The 22,132-nt window shown below is 36.5% G+C and overlaps 1 protein-coding gene and 1 long non-coding RNA gene across 4 annotated transcripts in view; one reads left to right on the forward strand and one right to left on the reverse strand.

Moving 5' to 3' along the window:
* LOC135309729 (uncharacterized) overlaps positions 1-7,009 on the reverse strand; it is a 34,985-nt gene extending 27,976 nt beyond the window's left edge. Inside the window, exon 1 of the long non-coding RNA XR_010369913.1 lies at positions 6,917-7,009. This is a non-coding gene — a long non-coding RNA (uncharacterized LOC135309729). The remainder of the gene's footprint in view (positions 1-6,916) is intronic.
* Blimp-1 lies at positions 777-21,914 on the forward strand. 3 transcript variants are annotated; one of them, XM_053746442.1, is made up of 9 exons: positions 777-1,095; positions 14,886-14,965; positions 15,787-16,035; positions 16,203-16,319; positions 16,615-16,656; positions 17,349-17,497; positions 17,632-17,732; positions 17,819-19,993; positions 20,297-21,914. In XM_053746442.1, exons 2-9 carry the CDS (start codon positions 14,957-14,959, stop codon positions 20,572-20,574), a joined length of 3,120 nt encoding a protein of 1,039 aa, XP_053602417.1. In that variant the 5' UTR covers positions 777-1,095; positions 14,886-14,956; the 3' UTR covers positions 20,575-21,914. The 3 variants fall into 3 exon arrangements, with proteins under 3 accessions (XP_053602417.1, XP_053602416.1, XP_053602418.1); XM_053746441.2 differs by lacking the exon at positions 777-1,095 and adding an exon at positions 9,192-9,511; XM_053746443.2 differs by lacking the exons at positions 777-1,095; positions 16,615-16,656 and adding an exon at positions 9,192-9,511.
* Positions 21,915-22,132: the final 218 nt, after the last annotated feature.

Below are 22,132 nucleotides of genomic sequence, written 5' to 3' on the forward strand. Positions count from 1 at the left end.
ACGAAATTGACATTTCGTATGTAGAAGCTCAAACGAAAAGAGGCTTTGTCGTTTAATTATACTTCCGACTACTATTATAAGATGCTGATGGACGATTTTCTTGAGCTCACTTTATCATAATGATATACATTATTAAAATATCTATACATTTCATAAAACTTGATACATTTAATATTTTATTTTTTACTTTGAATAAAATGAAAATATTAAATTAGTAGCGAATATGATTTTTAACAAGCAACGTTGACATATTCAGTTTTAAATAAAATCTTGTGTTTTGGTATAAAATTATTTTTATTTGGGTTCAGCTCTTTGGGGACTGCTCTGCTCGCTTTGTTCGCTCGCTCTATCCTATTTTTTTCAATTGTTATTTAAAACATTATAGAATGAATATGCGATCGATCGCATAGGTTAATATGCCTTAGACTATAGTATTGAAATATATTCGTAATATTAGGAAAAATATATTAAGATTGGTGTATGTAATGCAATAACCATAAAAATGTTTTCCACACAAACAGACCTGGAAGAAAAATTTGAACCAATAAAATGAAAAATGTATTTCCGCATTTTCCTTTTTAAAATCTTAACAATCAATCTAAACTCGGTCTAGATTACACAGAGATGGAAATAGTCAAGATTCAAACGTCAGCGTCGACCATGGCATTGGAGTGTGAGCAGGAGGGGTGGCAGGGTGTCCCTGTCTCGCGCAACAGTTCATTCACCCTGTGAGTACGGAAGAGCAGCGCTGGTCGCGGGCGCAGGTACCGCGGACGCTGCGCCCGGGCACCGACGGAAGGACGTCTCCGACCATGAACCGAGTGTTCTATCAGTCAGTGAGAGACCGTGCGCCGCGCTGTGTCGCGCTCCAACATGACGCCCTAACTCTGTGACATCTGCATTTAAACTAGACTGAAAGCAACATAGATCTCAATTTAAGACTTATTTTTTATTTTTTTCTACTATTAAGTGACAGTTTAAGTGACGTGTGGATTTATTTTTAAGTGGTAGCTGTAGTGACTTCACGATTTTCCGAGGATTTTCAATTTGGATTTTCCCTCACACTCTAACTTCTGGAGTATCATGCAGCTAATGGTTAGTATGCTTTTTGTTTGCTTAAATCTTTTTGGAGCTTTTTTTTTTACTAATGTTTTTGGTTTGACATAACTTTCCCGGTCAAAAGACATCAACGCGCGTCTTCATGTCTTATCTAATCTTTTTGCACTTTTTATCTGTTTAACTACTGTCTTACCTTGATCTAATTTTTATGAATTGATGCTTATTAAATTTTATTTTTTACAGTACTTCTTTAGTTGGTGCAGGTTATTTTATTATAATATTGCAGTTATTATAATTTTTCTTTAAATTGTCAGCCATGAGTAATAAAATTGAGTATATGTTTTGATGTATCGTTTTCTATCTAATCCTGCACATTGTATAATTTTAAAATAAAATTATATTAAGATTTGCTGTACAGCAAGTCTTAATATTTTGATATTTTAGTATAAAATATTATGTATCCTCAATTAAACGATACATTAATCAACACTAATCTTTCTTCTTCATTACAATATCATTATATTACATCCTAATGCTATAAAGTTTATGAACAAGGTCTGTGTTGTTAATTTCCAATTCGAGGGAGAATAATTTAAAAATGTCTCACACAAAAACATAGTAGAAGAATTTAATACAACTATAATCATAAAAGCACTTTTATATCTATGTAATACAATTTTATACCAAAATAACGTTGTATTAAGTTACCTAGTTTTTAAATATAATTAAGGTAATAAATTTATTTTGAAGAAAGATTTTTGTCCGGCAGGGATACTAAATGACCCAAAAATAATGAAAATAAACCAATTATTCACGTCATAATACATAAGAAAACATAAGTCTATATGGGATACAATAAAGACCTGTAGAATGCATCAAATGTTAGTCCTACATTTCAAGGATGAAATAGCGAAGACCAGATTTCATGGCCAAAAATACAGCCTTACACGAAAAGGCCAATCTATTACACACACGCACACACACATGTAAACTATTGTTTGGCGAGCTCATTGCAAAAACTGAACCTTGAACTTCAGGAGTTCAAACTCAAGGCAATCATTTAACACACGTGATCTACCTACACGGGTTACGTAATCCCCTCCGCGCCTACACCCCCACTTCTGATATGGGCATGCGCACCTGAAACTGGCAATGCAACCTTCTATTTACTTTGTATACTTAGATTATCAGCCGAATCATTAACGTATCTTCCCTGAACATTCCCTCAAAATTTCTTTAAAAATGAGTTACTTATATTCTTCCATATAGGAAAAAAAAAGAATACAAATTGGGCATCATATCAAAACTGTGTATATGGCCTAAAATGCATTATTAACATATGGGCTAAAAATGCATTATTGAAATCAAAATATATTTGTAGATGTTATCATGAAGTTGGCATTTTAAAAATATACAAAAAACCTCTAAATCCACATACGCAACGTTCATTTTTACAGCCTTGAATCTAGTTTCTAACATAATATACTCAACAATAAAAAAGTATGAAATCGCCAAACATAGAAGACCTCGAATTTTTATTTACGCATGTAATTTATTATATACTGATACTGCTGGCTGACCAGATGATATAAAAAGCTACTAACCGTTCAGACGAGAATAAGCCTAGAAAGGTAGAGCAAAAGATGGAAATTAGCTTGCGAAATGCCGCCCGCAGTTTCGGCAATGACACTGACAACGACCGATGATATAACAACAGGCTGTCAAACTCGTGAAAACTCGGTCATCGACCCGAGCGAGCAAGCGCTCGGCCCCACTTCGCGGCCCCGCTTTCGCTTATGCCATTTCAGAATGTATTACACACAACATAAAGTTGAAAATGAACGTTCGCAACATATTCAAATTTTATTTTAAACAGTTAAAGATTTGGACTGAAAATTCTGTGACGCAAGTAGGTATATAACAATGTTTTTCTTATGTAGATTTTGAACGAGAAACTTCAGCTTTTGAACTAGATTTATTTCGAAAAGAGTAATCGCTGACGCAATCGCTCACCTTGATGTTTTCTGATAAGAGGCAATTATAAAAATAAATGCATTTCTAATCGGTGTTTCGGTGAGAAATCGTAACATTATTCTTCCACATGGGTTCACGTGAGTGCTTTGTACCGGGAAGGTCCTTGATGGGTAGAAAGTAAATGCCTACTTGTGGTGCGCACGCGCAGCCTGCGGGGGGAGGTTCGGGGGGTGAGGTGACGGGAACCTGTTGGAGCAACGGTACCAGCATCGTGCCCGAGGCTACACGCACCCATTATGTAATGCCCTTTTTCTTGCTTCACTGCTTGTCGCCGTGACCTCCCATGTGGGATGCCGGCAACGAGTCAAGCAACTTCATTTTCATACAACATTCTTGTTTGTTTTCTTAGAATGTTCGAGTTATTATTGTACTTACTTCTGCTTTTAGTCGTCGAATGTATGACACGTTGTTTTAATATTTTACACAGAAGGAGGAACATTTGTTGTTAGATTTATTTAAGCTTCATTCTAATTCAACAATCACAATAATTGTAAACCTACTAACTCTTTCAGATGCCTCTATTTAGATTGAATTTAGAAAGCATTGAAAGTAAATTTAGAAGGAAGACCAATGCATGACTTAGTTGTTGATAGCATAAAATATTCAAATGCAAATACAAACGACAGTTCAGTATGTATGTCGTCAGCCTTCCGGTGACCACTCAACCAAACGGTTACCACACCATAAACATTATGCGTATCTAATAATATATATACATAAAATACCGTTAATTCACTGTCATTGTCTGTCACGTCATCCTGCTCGTGTACACGAAAACATCTTTCATAAAACTAACAAATTCATAAATTTTCATGTTAAAAACAATGTTTTCGTCAACACACATCATTGGGTTCAATGACTCGTATCCGACAGTCATACGTGTGATTCATAAACTTTTAGTAGGTTGCTTCACGAGAAATCCCATACTAACCGTTGCTTGTGAGAAATTACGTCGAGCGAATTTTAAAGCATTGAAAAAATGCAATATCAGTGATGATGGTTTTCCTCTGTTGAATAATAAACTAACGGTGCCGAGCCGCGCCCCGCTGGGCTTTGATTTCACCCTCCTATTTTTATTTTTTGACGCCACGACCTAACGGTAGCTGCATCCCATATGAAGATTTTATTTTGCATTAATGGCTTTACTGTCGGTGGGAAACTCTAAATTTAGCTGTATTGGTATTTATTTACTCCTTATCTATCAATACTAAGGCCTGTGCCCAAGTCGTGGCGCACAGGCCTTTCGTATGATACCATACGAAAGGCCTGTGCGCCACTACTTTTAATTAATACACGTTTAATTAACACGTTTAATTAATGAAAATTTATTTAGCCCTAATATATTACTACAATAAACAATTGACAATATTTAGGTTGAAGTTGAATACATATATATATGAATTTATAGAGCAAAATTTGCACAATCTCTTATCGTCAGTACTACAATGCTACGAGTATTTAAGTTAACATTGAAATGCAATTGTATTAAATTGGTATTATTAATAACATTGTTTATAGTTTTTGAAGTAAAACTAATAACCAAATTAATTGCATCTGTCTTGTATTCATTACTATTAAGAACATTTTATCAATTCAACGCGTGCTTGAGCAGCTACGAGGCTACAATACTACGAGCGCCTTCAACAAAGAAGAAAATCACACATCAATATAAAAAAACATTAACGAAATGTTAAACATTTTCTAAACACATATAAATCTACCTCACTTTGTATATTAGATTTCATGTTTTTTATTAAATAAATCTATTCTTTGGCTGTCATTTGAACGTTGAATTAAGATTATTCATAAGTATTATCATGCGGAAAAAATGAAGTATTTACAGGTGCATAAAATGCATTGTAATAACATGAGATCGTGTATCTTCCGCCTCAGATTCCCAGCGATCGTAACGGTACCTTGTGATGAAAAGGCCGCGCCCTGAGGAGCGGGCCTACCTGCCAAACCAAACACTTGCTTCTTCCTTTTAATTTTTTTGGGGACTGTAGATAATCACCCTAATGTATTGTCAAAGCGGTTTTTAAATTATTACGGTTTATCTTCGTTTAGCTATGGTTGTTCTCTTAAAACTTTTATGGTAGTGATAATTAGAATTTATTCTAGTGCTACAGGCTAGATTTAAAAAGTCCACACAAAACCGACCGTTACTTCTCAATCTAGCATCTTAACAATACGCAAATTAATACAGATTGTTATTAGATCTACTTTACACTGGAGGTTTCAACTAACAAAGGAAAGTAAACCGCTGGTGTGGTTTGGTTTGCTCGATCGATGAAAGTAAAGGCCGGAGTAGACGAGCGACAGTACCGTTAGCCGCCGGGCGGCCGGAGCTCGCGGAATACTAAACGCTACTCCGACACACTGCGCGGCTTTTGACCCTAGCCACATTCTAGACTGGTACTTCGCACCTCAAACCTCAGTTTTAGCACCTAAGCTTGCGGTAACTGGATTAGGACACGTTATTGTTCAGGAGAATTGAATATGCTTTCGAGTCTTATTTTATGATAGTTTGAAATTTGTTATTACCAATGCAATTGACTTTTTATTTAAAAAGCAGTGGTACAACACTTCATTTATATTGCAAAAAAGTCGTCTATATCATTCCACATAATGACCACTACCCTCAGCGTTGAGGAATAAGACTATGAGATAGTCAAAGTACCCAATGCTACTATATGATAACTTCAAATACAAAATGAAAGGTCAATTATTTCTATCTCAAAGTCATAGAATAATAAAACGAAAAAAATATCGCTTACTGGAAAACATTAAAAGTACAAGGTAAACTATTAAAAAGTGGAACGTTAGGATTACTCAGACCGTTTTGGAACAACCGCATAAAAATGTCGAAGAAAAAACTTCCTTAGACAAATTATTATCGCAATAAATAAAACCGTTTTCGGAGGCAAACAATTTGCTGTCCTTCGCAGTACAGACCTTTTGCAAGTTTTGGGCGATCTATTGTTATCATAACTATTTTATGTTTTTCAATTTTTTTTTGCTAAAGCAACGCAATTTGTGCAAATGGCATTTTTTAGCGCGTCTAATGTTCGTTATTTCTGAAAACCCCATAAAGTTTGAAGGTCTTTTGTTTAATGGCAAGCTTTTGCGTTCGTTATTGTTTTTCATTGCGTTCTAATAGAACAATACTGCGAACATACCGACAAAGAATTGCACATTTTAAGTAAAATGGCCAATTGTAAACATTCTATATACAGAAAAGGATAGATGAAACATTGACTGGAACATTAGAAATTTTGCCCGATCCATCAGGGCTGTGTTATGTCGGTGTGATGTAGTATAGCTGTAAGAGAGGACATTGAACCTACGCAAAATTCGCTGCATTGGGCTAGGTCTAGTGCATGCGCGTGTGTAGCGCAGCGTCAACACGGAAGCACCGACAGGGACCGGCATACGGGCCCCGGCGCAGCCAGAGAGGGAAAAAGGCATGAATGAGTGTCAAAGCCTACCCCAAGAAGGGGGAAATCGAGTTTGCACTGCGGGCACCACCACTTACAGATATAGACATAGACAGGCCTGTGCTTTATACTAAATAGGATCAATAGTGCTTGTTCCGTCGAAAAAATAAAGCATGCTGGCTTAGCACGGAGGTGTTTTGTTCACTTATGATGGAATATTAAAAACTTAAAAATAACATTTCCCTTCGGAATGTGCGAATCTTATTTTTCCAATAAAGGCGCGTCCTTCATACTCTTTTGTACAGTTAGGCGTTTTCAATTGTCTGTGTCATGTTAGAAATATAATTAAAACTGATATAATAATATAAACTGCATAAGATACATACCTACATTATGATCAGGCCAGGATGTTTTGTGAAGGATGCAGAGATTATCACTTGCTGATATTTAATTTTCCATCGAGACCCACTCATCACTCAAATGGGAAGAAAAATCTAATTAGAATAAGAAAACTGCTAAGAAAATACGAATATATATTAGAAGTGAATATCGACATTTCGCTGAAAAGTTCTCATAAGTTCCCATGGTAAGAAAATTTGTGAGGATGTCAACGACCCTGAGCCCAATACTAGTACAGTAAACGCATTTCCCGGGCGGCGCACACGAACGCAGCGCGCGAGTGAGATAGAGAACGCCGCGGGCGGGCGCTAGTGAGGGACGGGCTGCGGCCGTTCACCCCGGAAGATTCAGTGTTTTGATACCAAGCAAGCCTCCGCCGATGGAAAACTGCATTTTCTTTGATGCGCTTCGCTTTTCACGCTCTAATTGACCGACAATTGGATAATTTCGTTTTTAACGACGCGTATCGTTGTATTTAGACTTTGTACAGTTTGACTATAGTATGCTTATACCTATTAACTACATATAATATACAAATCACTTTGACTTTGGCATCAAATATCCAAGCAGGTCAAGAGACAAATCAATATCGTTTTAAATTTATTATTTATAACATTAAACATATATATATTTTTAATACTTATTTTCCAATAATAAAACGCTTAAAAGTCCGTAAGTAGTATCACTGCAGTACCTCCATACACATATTTTGATTTCACAAAAATGAACATAAATAAACCATAAACAAGAAATGAGATTACCACTACTAAAAAAAACTGTACCAAAGAACACGCAGTCTCGAAAGCTGTGATAGAAAGCTCAGCCGCCCAAGCCCGCAGACGTTAGGGCAGGTCGCGCGCCCTAATCGCGAGCCCTCACCGATATAACAAGTAGGTGAATAGGGCTATTATCGTGGTGCGCTACAATGCTTCAATTTTTTAATGACGGTCATTGAGTCTGTGGGATAAACTATCTATTGGGGTAAGTGTGACGATAAAGAGTATACTTATTTTCCCTCAGCTATGAAAAGGTTTTTATCGATAAGACTTGATTAAATCTTTTAAATCATAATTTGATGATAAAAAGTAATCAGTTCTTTAGAATAACTCTTTAAATAACCAACAAAGAATGTGTCCTAGATGGTTGCTTAAAGCATTATTGTAAAGAAAATTTACGAATAGCTAAAATATATGATTTTATCGTATATTTTAGTACCTTACTCTCTAGTTCGCTTTACGTGTCAACCATAAACAAAGCAAATAAACAGAAGCAATAAATTTCCAATCGTTTAGTCTGCATTAAAATGCACACCACGGTAAAATAAATCAGTAGAGAGTTGAGGCAAACAACATGCAGAGAAGCAGACGTCCTGCCCGGGGCCAGCTGTTAACAGATTACAGGCTGTAAATAGTCGAATCAATAATGGATAATGGTAGGTGGCAACTGGCAGGGTGCGACGAGGAATCGTGCTGGCTGGAGTGGGCGCATCACCCGTACCATTGATTTAACAAATAACGAGTAAATCTCTCACTGGCTGAAACTAGTTAACTAGTTTTTCGCACATCGAGTATCCTTGGTAAAGGTGCTCGCAGGCTGTGTCGTCGACCCGTGAGAGTGAAAGCGGGTTCCGGGGAGTCGGGCGGCCGCCGCCCGCCCTGCCATGGCTTTCGCTGCCGTTCTCACGCCACCCGCCCCATGTTTTTAACTTTTTTTAATTAGTGCTATTTTTATGCGTAAGTTAAATATTTTTTTAGTTTTCTTTAGTCAATGAAAAGTTAGTTGGTGTATTATTTATTTGACGAATAAATTCTATCGTAAATAATCTTTATAGAGGTATGACGATTATATTGCAAATATGCGAACTGAATAGTTCCCTAGATTTTTCTGAGTTTTCATGCCCATAGCATAATTTTTAAGCTATGAAAAGTCGAGCGTTCGAATGTGTGAAAATTGTATTTCCCGCGGCTCACTGGTGATAATCGTCAATAAAGTGTTAGGATCGGGAGCACGGTCACGGCGCGCGCCGCCGCCACACTACGGAAGTAATGAACTTGAATGCAGCCGCGGCCGCACTGCGCTGTTCCGTCCCTCTCTGCTCTGCTAGCGAAATAGTAGGCGCGAACGTGACATCCTCACTGCATTTGCTGTCAAATTCGTCCGCATTCTCCGTCACAGGTCGCTTTCGTCGTCGATGCGTTTATCGGAACGAGACGCGAATATGTGTGTCGATAGCATTCTAGGCATCGTAAAAGTGCATCTAGGTCGGTGGGCATAGCACGGCGCGGCGTCGGGCTAGTGCGACGCGGTCGGGCTAGTCGGAGGGCAGGTCGGCAGCCGCATTGCATAATGCTCCGCCGGCTCGCGCGCCGAGGCTGATCCGCGCGCGCCGGCCGCGGCGCCATGCGAGCGCCGCGCCGACACCGGCCTGTCCTGCTCGAGCTTCTCTAAGCGCTCGACCTAGCGCACGCGGCCACCCCTGGCTCCACTTTGCCAAACACGATAAACACTCTGTTCCGTCGCTGTTGTTCCATAATACACTAGAAATTGGTCGGAGAATGCCATAAACTATCGTTGTATGAAGTGTAAGTACCTTATAAATATTTTCGTCATTTCACACACGATTTATAATACTATATTCATAAAAGATTAAGTGTCAATGATTATTATAAGTAATATAAACTACACATATTGTAAATACTTCAAGTGCATTTTCCCATTATTCCATCAGAATCATGTAACGCTGAAAACAAATAAGAAATATATGTTTATCACGGATCACGGGATTAGAAATTCAAAATACTTAGGTACGTGATATGGAGGACGGCCTTGCAATACTTTGGCACTGAAGTCTGTAATATACTCATGTGATACTTAATACATAACGGAAATATCCTAAATTTACCCTTCTGAAATTTGGTTTAGCATCAATACATACTGTAATTGTGTCTACCTTGAAAAAAATTAGCTTATTTAACGCAATTAGCAGTATGTAAGCAACTGAATATGTAATAGTGCGATAAATCTAAGAAACAATAAAGTCAATCCTTTGCTATCTGCAAATTCTATTCGGTACATTTCATTTGGTTAATAAAATATAGATGAATGTCACAAAGGCTGTAGTAGAACCACAGAAAATGCACATGTGATTTATAATTTAAAAAAAAAACACTTATTTTAATAATACTGAAAACAAACCTTTACCTTCTACTTTTAGAAAATAAAGACTTGGAGAGTTCAAGTTTATTATTAACATTGCCTTGAGTTCCAACTGAAAGATTTTCAGTTTTATCGAAACCCATTGGCAGATGTAGTATTGTTTTATATCATAATTATTCTTTTTATATCATAATTTTACGTTTACACAATTGTATACATTGTTGTAGTTGTTTTCAACAATAATAATAATTATTAAAAAATATGAAACAAGCTAGTGCTTGTTCTAATGAGTATGTATCTTCTAATGAGTATTTTTATTTGTTTTTCTAACACGTGATTTAAAATTGGTATCATTTTTATTCGACCATATGTATTCTCATATGCCAATTGCTTTATAGGAACTATGTGTATGCGCCCTCAACTATTTTGTGTGATTTTCCGTACATGGCGAACAAATTTATTTTGAAAAACAACATTTCATACGTAATAACAAAGTATTACGAGTAAATGTAAAATATTACAGTAATAGAATGCATAACATCGCATCGATAGATAAGGAGCGCGCAGTTAATGCAATAGGGCAAGTTCAAGCGCAGCGCATGCGCCAAGGTTGCTTCCTGGTGAGCGCCGATGCGCGCCCGCTGCTCACAGCGCGCATATTTATTTATACACGGTCGCGCACCGGGATTATATAGAAATAGACGCATTCACTTTTGTAAAGTATTATTGAAAAGGCTTTTGGCAACCAATGGTGTCTTAAATATTCGATTAGATAAATTAGTATATATCTAGCTCGTCCCCGTTTTGGCGTATGATAAAAATACCTAAAATTATAATCGATCAAATATTGAAACGTTGCTATAAAATAGATTGCAATTTACTTAATAAACGATTTTCATATATCATTAGAATCTATAATTGCTGAATCTGACAATAAGGGGACATTTTATAATGTTTACTTATTCACATAACAACCCAACAGAAGTATATTGTATTGTAAACTTAAACAGGGGGCGAAATGAAATTAGTTATTAAATAAAAAATAGTAATTGTAGAGGACAAGTGCTCGTGCTACAGTACTTACTACTTAGGTAACTTCCGGGATAAATACATGTGTGCAGTGTATATCTGAATACATATATTATTCACTACTGCACTAAAACTCGAAATATACAATGCGATTGCGTTAAATCAGAAAAGAACGTTGTTGATACACTAAAATGTCCTAATGAAATCAAATCGAATCCTTTATTCAGAAATTAGATCTTCACAGACACTTTTTCACGTCAATTTTTATATTATAAAGTAATTTCTCAAAAAGCTACAATCTACTGGCATTTCGGAATGACCACTGCTGAAAAGAAATGTGGAAATAAACTCATTCAACATGAAAGGAATCGCATCATTACATATTCGTTTTATATAACTTTTTATAAAACATCTATTTATACAATTTAAAGATCATAGAGATGACTCTATTATACCGTAATATCTAGATCACGTGTGTCGTTTATTTGATAAATAATGTTTATCTAATAAACTTGACACACAGAACTAGTCACATATATATTTCATTGCTATCATATAACAAGATAAGAGATCATATACATACTTATGTCATACATACACAAAACACAAGTCTCAATATTACTTGTATTTTAATGCAAATATGATTGTTTAACAATTATAATTATTTTAACATTATTTGACTCTACCTTTGATCATACTCTACCTAATTTATATTGTAAGAAGACTACAAGCTCTATCGGTAATAGCATAATATGTATGGCCCCGAAAATTTACAACAAAATTCCAAATCAATATAAAAGCTTAAATTTAAATCTATTTAAAAAGCACCTCAAGTCTTTATTAACTGATAAATGTTATTACACTTTAAATTATTTCTTTAATGATAGACTCGCATAGAATTTAGTGCTAGTATACATTATAATTGTTCTTTTTGTTATTTGTAGTGAATAGCATGCTCCTCTTTATTTATTTATATTGGCATACCTATATTCGGTTCGCATATAAGATGTGGGTTTAATTCATTTTGACATCAATTTGTATATTTGTACTCATGTTTTTGGCAAATAAATGTTTTCTTTCTTTATTTCTTACAAGAGTATACAACTTATATCTTTTTCATTTAATACAAAAAATATGTTATTATGTTTTTTGTATTAAATGGAAAACATATAAGGTGTAGTATATTATACGTTTCAATCACAAAATGTCCAAAATCACCCAAGGGGTTTAAATGTTATTACAGTATCAGAATAAATAACATCATAATCAATTTAGCACAAGGCGTAACTAGGTATCTGTATTTTATTTAATCTGAGTGTTAATGAAATCATGTCAAAAAATGTGCCCTGTATGTTTTCATTATAAACCAATACCACAATCTTAAAAAATATAAATAGTTTATGCAATTTGCATCACTTGACTCATAGTTGACTTTCCATTAATGTCAAGCATTACTACTGCCAAACGATTGGATTTTGTAATAAGTTTATAACTTATTTGAAGATGTTCAGATCTGAATTGTATGACTTAATTATTCAAATTTCAAATATTTATGATATTTTACATGTGTTGAGATGGTTAAGGGTGAGCGCTGGCCCTGTGTATGTAGGTAGTATTAGTCGCGTGCAGCATATGACATTGCGCGGGCGCGTATATTGCGCAACAGTCACGGTCACGTGTGAACTACCGCCCCGCTCCGCCCCTCACCGCCTCTGCTAAACCCTGTACGTAAACTCACTCTATGTAAACACCCCTAAGACACTATTTACCACTATTATTTGATAGCAAGGCAATAAATATATAGACATATAATGATAGTTGTGTATTAGCTCAATCCTAAATTTCATAAATTTCACCATAGTTACGGAATAAACAAACTTACATTAAAATGTTAAACTATGTATAATAATAATTATTTTTGGAGGACTTTTACTTTGTGTATCAAATAGGACAAAGTGTTTTTCTTGATCTTTTTGCCTAAGGTCAATTTTTATCACATAATCTAATTGTGACAGAATGTACTTGTATAGATATAGATCCGACAACAACATAACCTGGTTGTATGTTTTTCTAACTTTACAATAATCAAGTTTTATTGTGAAAATATCGTAGTGTCTTGTAGCTTCAGTTACGAAAATTACACATTAGATAAAGACTCTTTATCCCGATTTTTGTGACAAATGATAAGATTGACACGTTACTAGTTAAAAATAAATTTCAGAGGCAATTAAAGTAAACAACAAACGAAACATTTTGAAATATGGCTCCATTATCAAGAACAAAGTTTCTAATGTTAGCACGTAGCTAGATGAGTTAGGCCTTGTGCAACTTTATTTATTCCCAGGCGGGGATAAATAAAGTTAAGGTATTAAATCTAAACTCCCGTTAGGATGTAGTGAATACCTATACAGTGTAGTATAGTACCTCCCTCGCGGAAATTCATTACGTATTCCCACATCTCGCGGTTTTTACATCACATTGTTCGTAGCTATAATTAATGAGGGGCAAACGTAAATACGAATGCATCGCGTTTGTAGCATTCTCTGCAGTCTGCTTTTATTGTACCAGACAATTGCATGTCAACCCTTCATGGAAAGTGGATGGATGGATTGATTTGCTAGACAACTGTACGTTTCAGTAGTTTGGTCTGAGTTGGGTAGACAATAGTTACATTTGACAGGTTTGAAGTAACATTTGATTATTTACGGTTTATCTGATTAGTTTAAAACATTTTTTTTACAATAAATGATCTAAAACTGGTTATGTGGTTACAAACTCAAACTCAAAGCAAGCTATTTCAAATATAAATGTTTACTAATGTTGAGCACTCGGGTAACTATTTGAATGTCAAATGGGCTGGTTACGAAAACAAATTTTTGATCCCATCCAACAGTCCTAGTCGTCACCGGAATTACAAAATACTTATAAAACAGAGTTAAAGTTTGGATTGGAATATTCAAAAATGTACACTATTCAACTTTATGGAAGTAGGTCTAAAGAAAGCTATGGAATTATATTTATCTGTAAATCTCTTCAATTTCTTAAAGCAATCGCAATAACACTACCAAATAGGTTCAAAACCTAGCTATGTAAGCGAAGTATTACGCGAGGTATAAAGCGAGGTTTTTTCTGTAGTTTATATATTGTGAGGTTGCTCTCCGCCACTTCCGCAATTATGCAATGAAATGTTGAACTTAGCTGTTGCCACATCGGAGATTCCATAGGCGTCTGTCTCAAATACAACACTCATTACTATGCTATACAATAGCATTCTATTCGACATTTATTTCCATACTATTATTTGACGATTTAGTGGTTATTAGACATTTATTGTGTACGTTTGTTTTTTACGTAATTTGTTAATTTATTTTACAGTCCTTTAAAGTATTATGATTGGGAATCTCGTAACACGTATTAAGAATAAATATATGCTTATTTATAAGTATGTATTGCCCTTGAATGCTCTTCATATTTTCTGCGATGTGGAAAGTTGCATGTAGTATGTGTCATAGTAAAATACGAATGCACACATTTCGTATGCTGTATTTATTCGTTGCATTATATAAGTATTATTCAGAGTGGCCGGCTCTTCCGTGTTCCACGTGCGAGGTGCCAATTTGGCAAATACTCAATGTACCGGCTAACGAAAACACTGATTCTGTTAATTTCATATTTATTAATGTATTATCTGACGTAATAGTTTTACTAATTTAAAACACGCAGTACTATCACTTTCGTTGACAAAAACTAAATAAGTATTTTTTGTTCCAGGTACAAGCTACTTCATCGAATATAATCGTATGTTGAAAATTTTCTTCTGAAAATCTACAAAATATTTCAAGATGAGACTAGTAAGTATTTCTCGTAAATAATAATTTAATTTAATCATTGAAATGCAGATGTAGTTTTTATCTAATTGATCTATGAAGGAATTTTTATTTTTCAACAAACTTAAGAAGGTATCAGGTACTTAGTATGAAAGTACCTTAAACACGTCTTTAAAAAAAATTTAACCCATTCTACATTTGATGTCTGAAACGCTTAAAAATTTAAGTCATCAATTAAATTCATGCAAAATATAAATAGCCAAAGGGGAAGTGTCAGTGCGCAGTGGAATATGCGCACTCATCACAGAACTGGGTCAGTAGTAGCACCGCCCCTTTATCGAACGGCGCCTTTCTCTCGCTCTACGGAATAATAAACCCTTTACAAAAGACCTTAGCTTTCATTATCATTTACACCCGGCTGTTAAAAGAAAATGCACTTCGTCCCAAGACTATTTTAATATTTTAGGCACTGCATGGATTTATGTATCTGTACGTAGTTCTAGATTTCACATGAACTAAGTGCAGTACCGTCGAATTTATCAACTTTATAGTTAAAAATATGATTAAGGAGTTGTAACTGTCAGTTTCAACTTTTATGTTAAGTATATCGGAGAGATTAAGGGTGAGTTGCACCGTCACATTTTACAGTAAAGTAGCCGTCTACTTTGACGCTAACTTTAACATGCGCAGAAAAACACTTTGTCTAAACATCAGCGGCGCGCCGGTTAAAGTCAACGTTAAATTTGACGGTGCAACCAACCCTAATTTACTTTTACCTTTATTACTTTTACCTAATTTTGAAAATATTATCAGTATTTTTTTAAAGTAATTTTATTTATATACAGGCAACTAGTGAAGAAGTACCGAGCACGACGGTGGTGGGCCGCAATAGCCCCGCGGGGGCCGCTAGTTCGGTGTCCGGCGCGGGCGCATATGATGTCACGCGCATGCGTGAGGAGGAGTTCGAGCGGCTCACAGTATACATCGTGCCAGACGTGCCTTGCGAGAGGGGTACCCCCAACAGGGCAGAGAGGACGCTGCCTCGCAGCCTCACTCTCAGACCATCAGCAGTGTTATCTACACCCAACACTCCTGTAAGCACCTTCTTTCTTACCTAACTACTGTTGTAACTTTCCGCATTTACTCATAAAATAAAAACAAATGATGTGTATTATTATAACAAAATAACATGTACAATAAACTTTTCTAAATATTTTACGACAATTTAAATAGCAATTAAAATGTATACATTGTTTCACAGACTGAAGGTGTTTGGAGTATAGGAGTGATACCTAGAGGGACCCGCTTCGGGCCCTTCGAAGGCTCTCGCACTCCCAACAAGCCTAATGACAAAGTCTCCTGGCGATACTATTGGAGGGTAAGTCTCCATTCGAATTATACAACTTCCTAACACTAGCTTTATCGAGCAAACACTTCTGCTTTTCTTACTCTCTAGTCAAAATAAAAAAAAAATATATTTAAGACTACATCGCCGCTTCGGTTGAGGATTCCCTTGTAAATAATCTTTAGAAAGATGAAATTAAAAACAAATTGTACATAACTAACATACTTTTATCCCTAGCAAATACTTAATATAGATACAAGCTGTATATTATTGCTTCATCTGTGCACTGTTCTTTCTCTAACTAACCTATTCCTTTCTATTGGGCCAGGTACAGGAAACTGTCAGACATCATACATACGGAAATATAAAGGTGAGATCGGGTTTATATTTGTAGTATTTAGACATACAATATAGGTGGTAGTGATTATAATGTTATGAAATATGTGCACACAACTATGTACCTAATTAATGTAAAAAAACAAGGTAACATAGCTTCAAAACAATACGCTGCAGCTGAAGAAATAAACAAAAACAACTCATTCGCATTAATGTAATCTATAAACTGGCTTTTGCTTAGAGTTTCCCAGATCATAGTTTATCATTTTCTTCCGCTATTACGAAACTGACATAGGTCTCGTCCTTGACTCGCACTATTGCCGGTATCAGTTGCACGCGGCTGCCAATATCCTGCACGTGTTTCATCGAAAACGTCACGTTAACTATGCACTTAATGTCACTTGACATGTCCTAAGAAAATTCAAGGTTCATGTCATGATACTAATTTCACTTTTTTTAGTTAGAAAATGTTTTCCAAATATAATTCTAATCTATGGGTAGTGCAAATTGATTTTACTAAAAAATAAAACTATGAGAACTCACCCTACTCAATTGTAACTAGTTATTATTATTGATGTGGAAATAAAGAATTTTCATATATACTCGGCTGTCCAGAAGTTATGACAAAATAGATAAATATTTATTCTCATATATTAATTTGCAATAAACAAGTGTAGTATCTAGGTTTCGTTACGATAAATAATTAAACTTATTATTTAATTCCAGATTTTCAAAGACAGTGACTACTATTACCTGGATGGGTCAGACACGAGCATCGCCAACTGGATGCGCTATGTGGCGTCCGCGTATTCGCTCTCCGTCATGAACCTGGTGGCCTGTCAGCATCAGGAACATATCTACTTTTACACTATCAGGTACAATTTTCACTGGCAGTAAATCACAGTCACAAATTGTTAGTCTAATGTTAAAGTAATTGGTAGTCAAAGTCGCACAGATCACGAAATTATTAGTGCATTTTTAAATTCAATATTTTATGTAATTGTTTCAGAGATATTATGCCAAATGAAGAGCTTATGGTTTGGTACTGCAAGGACTTTGCCACAAGGCTTGGTTACGATATCGACCCTGAACGAGCAACGTATTCTATATGTAAGTATAGTTTTCACACACGTATATGTTTATCAGTTATAATAATACATTTTTACATGTATACAACATGGATATATTCTTTACAGGTAAAGAAGAAACTATCAAGAAAGCGTATGGTTTGCCACCAGCTCCGGTGCATCCGGAAATTGCATTCAATCACATGAAATACGTTCTGGGTCTCACAAACGCAAAAGAATTACTAGAAGCTGAAATACCGAGCCGACGGAGAAAACGTGAAGCCAGTGATCCTCCTCTACCACCAAGAGAAGACCCTCGAAATTGCAATAAAAATGAGAGGACCATTGTCAGAAATGTCATCCACACAAAAACTGATAATCAAATAATTAATGAACACTCACCTGTATCACCAATCGGTTTGATGCAACCACCGTCTCCAGTCAAAATTCATCATAGGGATAATCAAACTTTAGTAATTCACCAACAAAAGGAAAGTTCTGCACATGTCGTAATACATCATCTAGACAATCCCAGGCTACATAACAATAGGTCACCAGCACAAACCCATCATGTTAGAGATATGCGTGGGCCTTCTCCGATGGCACAAAATCAACAGGATAAAATGGAAAGTAAATCTCCTAGTATTAGCCATTGTGGACCACCTCACTATGAACATCAACTAACACCTAACGACGAAGGATATCACAGCAATGGTTATCATGATGATTTTACTCCACCAGAAGATTCAAGTGACTCTGATGTAGAAAATTATGTTCTAGATTGCTCAAATAAAACCAATGAACCTAAAGAAACTGTTATAGTGCAAAAAATTGACCAAGAAATGCATCGTAATGAGTACAGAAAAGTGAAAATAAAAATGCCGAGAGCATACCAATATCAAAATCTCAAAGAGATAGACTGTGAAAGTGAAAAAGAATTAATAATAGCAGAAGAGGGAATGGATGGTTCACCTCAAAATCTTTCCCCCCCAAGACGTGATCCAGCCACATCAACTGTGATTGTTTTGGAATCCTCGCAAAATACTATTGTACCTATTAATAAGCCATATTATGAAGACGGCACAATTTCACCAGGCCCACCACCGGCGTTCATGAGATATTCTCCTCCGGATACGCGAATACTTGAGACCATACTTACTGGAAGCAGGATTGATACAAATAATAATGATCCAAATCGCCGTCAACCTAATGCGACCCCGCCGCCATCATCACCAACAGAGATGGCATATTCTTACAAGAAAAGTCAAAGATATGGCAACGCTTGCAGTCCCGACTCGAGCTCCAATCTAACCCCTTTGCCATCGTTGCTGCCGCTTCCGCAGCAACTGCCCGTTCCTAGCGCGGCGTCTGTGTATTCGTCGTCTCCGCCACACACCATTCCACACACAACGGAAATAAGAGAAATCAGAGAAATTCGCGAGATACGGGAAACACGCTATGAAAGCCATTACCCCAACTACTCATACAATTTATATTCTCCACCGAATTCAACTATTATCACACAACTGGGCTCACCTCCTAGCACTTACTCGCCTACCGTTACTTCTTCACACCAATACGAAAGATCGCAAAATGGACAAAGCAATCACCACTATCCCTCATCGACGAGTGTAATTACTCTCAAGAATTGCTCTCAGTTGAGTTTGATTCAAAATTCAAATGTTAATAATCAACTTGTGCCACAACATGGAAGCATGAGTCCCGACGGTTCCTGCGGTCTCATGGTCGCTCCGATGAGCCCAAACTCACAAGCTTCTCGAGGATATCGGAGTTTGCCCTACCCGTTAAAGAAAAAAGATGGGAAAATGCATTATGAATGCAACGTCTGTTGCAAGACGTTCGGACAGTTATCTAACTTGAAAGTTCACTTAAGAACGCATTCCGGTGAGCGACCCTTCAAATGCAATGTTTGCAACAAATCGTTCACGCAACTAGCTCATCTACAAAAACACCATCTAGTACATACGGGGGAGAAACCCCACCAATGTGATATTTGTAAAAAAAGATTTTCTTCCACATCGAATTTAAAAACTCATTTACGCTTACATTCGGGTCAAAAGCCGTACGCTTGCGACTTGTGCATGCAGAAGTTCACGCAGTTCGTGCACCTGAAGCTTCACAAGCGACTGCACACCAACGACCGGCCGTACGTGTGCCAGGGCTGCGACAAGAAGTACATTAGCGCTTCCGGACTCCGCACCCACTGGAAAACTACTAGTTGTAAACCGAACAATATCGAGGAAGTTCTAGCTATCACAAACGCCGCCAACACTGAATGTATTGGTAAGTTTATATGTATCGCTTATTTATTTTTTAATTTTTGTAGGATCACTTTCACCTTTTTAAATCTCACAATCTAACAGCAAATTTTTGGAAAATAGCACATGCTATAGTTTTTTGACATGTACGTATAGATAATAAATGAATTTATTACATTATAATTCACCAACTATACACAAGAGAATAAAACGCGAGCGAAATCACGAGAGCACTGCAGCCGCTGCACTTTCTCCCCGTAGGTGAACCACAACTTTCACTTGCGCTCTCGCTGAACGCGCCGATTTCATTTTCGCGTGCACTTTGCAGGTTCCGTCGACAAAGACTGCCACGAGAGAGAGGCCCATGAAGCGTACGAGGTGCACTCTCCGCAGGGCGGGCTGGTGGGAGCGCGCGTGGGGCTGGCGCACGAGGCTTTGGGGGCGCACGCGCACACCACTACGCCGCACCTGGCCGGCCACCGGCCGCTGTCGCCACAGTACCGGCCGCTGCCGGACCACGAGCCGCCGCACTACCCCTCGCCGCCGGCCGAGCCGCGGCCCAGCGTCATCGAGTCCAGCCAGCCCCTCATCATAGAGTGCACCTGAGACCGGCCCTCGCCTTCCGAGCATCACACTTCCGTCGGACGCGTGTCCCCCGCCGCTCTATGTGATTCAAGTTTTGTGATCCAGCAAAAGTATTTGTGCATAAACAATATTGTAGCGAGCGATGACTCGCTGCATTCAGTGGCTATGAGATTACGATACGAACTCTAAGTTGTAAAAATTGTATAGTACTTAATTTTAATTACGACGCTAAGTACTAAGTACTTAAATAGAGAAGTCCCGTCTCCGGGAGAGTGTATTATATTGTATCGAGCATTTTGCGTACGTTATACTAAGGTTTCAGCAGCTCTTGTTTATATTAATGCTCAATTTTATACGTGAAATTATTCTATTGTAAATAGGATTTTGTGACATCGACTTTACTTAATTATTTAGGTCGTCTATGGTACTTAGACAAAACTTATCTTTAGCATACAAAACGTGGTGTAACATATGTTTCAGCATAATGTACTTTAAAAATGTATATACCTATTTGATATTGTGGATGATCCTACATTTATTTAAAATTGATTCTCAAAAAACATCTGTGAATTACCAGTGGAAACGACAAATGTTATTAACACCAAAGATAAGGTAATTTACGTATCACGACCACAATCAAATCAATTATTCCATGAAACCATAAAAATGAAGCAATTACTATTTATTTCAATAATTCTGAATCCAACGTCACTGTATAGTGGTAAGTGCCAAAAGCACGGCAATATGTTTTAAGTTATCCTAAAGAGATGTCGGTATAGTATTTTAATCGTTGTTCCTAATGAATAATCGGAAAGTAAGCGCATATGTGCAAAAACTTAATTCTAATGTTATTTAGATTAAAATCGACGAATCGTGTACATTATCCCTACGCTAGAACAAATGGTGCTTCACATCGTAGAGTAGTGGTCGGCTGCCGCAGCGCGGGCCGACTGTACTACATTGTAATGTTAATACACCGAGTCTACTTGTTACTATTTTATATTCCAAAATTCGAGTTATTATGATTCTCCTATTCGAAAAGGCTGAGATAAATATGTAATGTAACTTTGGCAAATATTAAAGTAAGAATGTTTTCTTGAAATGTGTCGAGCGCTTGGTGCGAACAAGAAGTCTATAAAACATAGTTACGTGATGTAAAACCAAACGATAGCTTTTTGTATATTTCTATTGTTCGTACAATTAAGATTTTTATATGAAAATATCTATCCTAGTAAATGTATATATGATTTTTACTACCTATTTGTCTACCTGCTAACATTTTTATAATAGATGAAAATTGCATCACTTTTATTTATAGAAAGTCAAGTTTTAAAAGTATATTTTAATAATTTGTCACCGTACACGTACACGTACATGTAATAATGAAATATAAATTGTGTTTGCTACGTAGATACCCAATTCAAAAACGACAAATTACTATGCGATTTCAGTTATTTCTATATATATTTTCAGCCAACGTTATTCGTAGATATTTGTACAAATCCACGCTACGGAACATATTTTAAAAAGCTGTAAATTTTCTTTGTAATATTTAAAAATGCTATTGAATAATATCAAG

This window comes from Plodia interpunctella, chromosome 6 (genome assembly GCF_027563975.2).
Source record: "Plodia interpunctella isolate USDA-ARS_2022_Savannah chromosome 6, ilPloInte3.2, whole genome shotgun sequence".
Taxonomy (NCBI): Eukaryota; Metazoa; Arthropoda; class Insecta; order Lepidoptera; family Pyralidae; genus Plodia; species Plodia interpunctella.

Coding starts and splice junctions, on each gene's coding strand:
- Blimp-1 (XM_053746442.1), top strand. Junction 16,320..16,614: donor CCTGGCGATACTATTGGAGG/GTAAGTCTCCAT, acceptor CTATTGGGCCAG/GTACAGGAAACTGTCAGACA. Junction 17,733..17,818: donor ACGAGCAACGTATTCTATAT/GTAAGTATAGTT, acceptor TATTCTTTACAG/GTAAAGAAGAAACTATCAAG.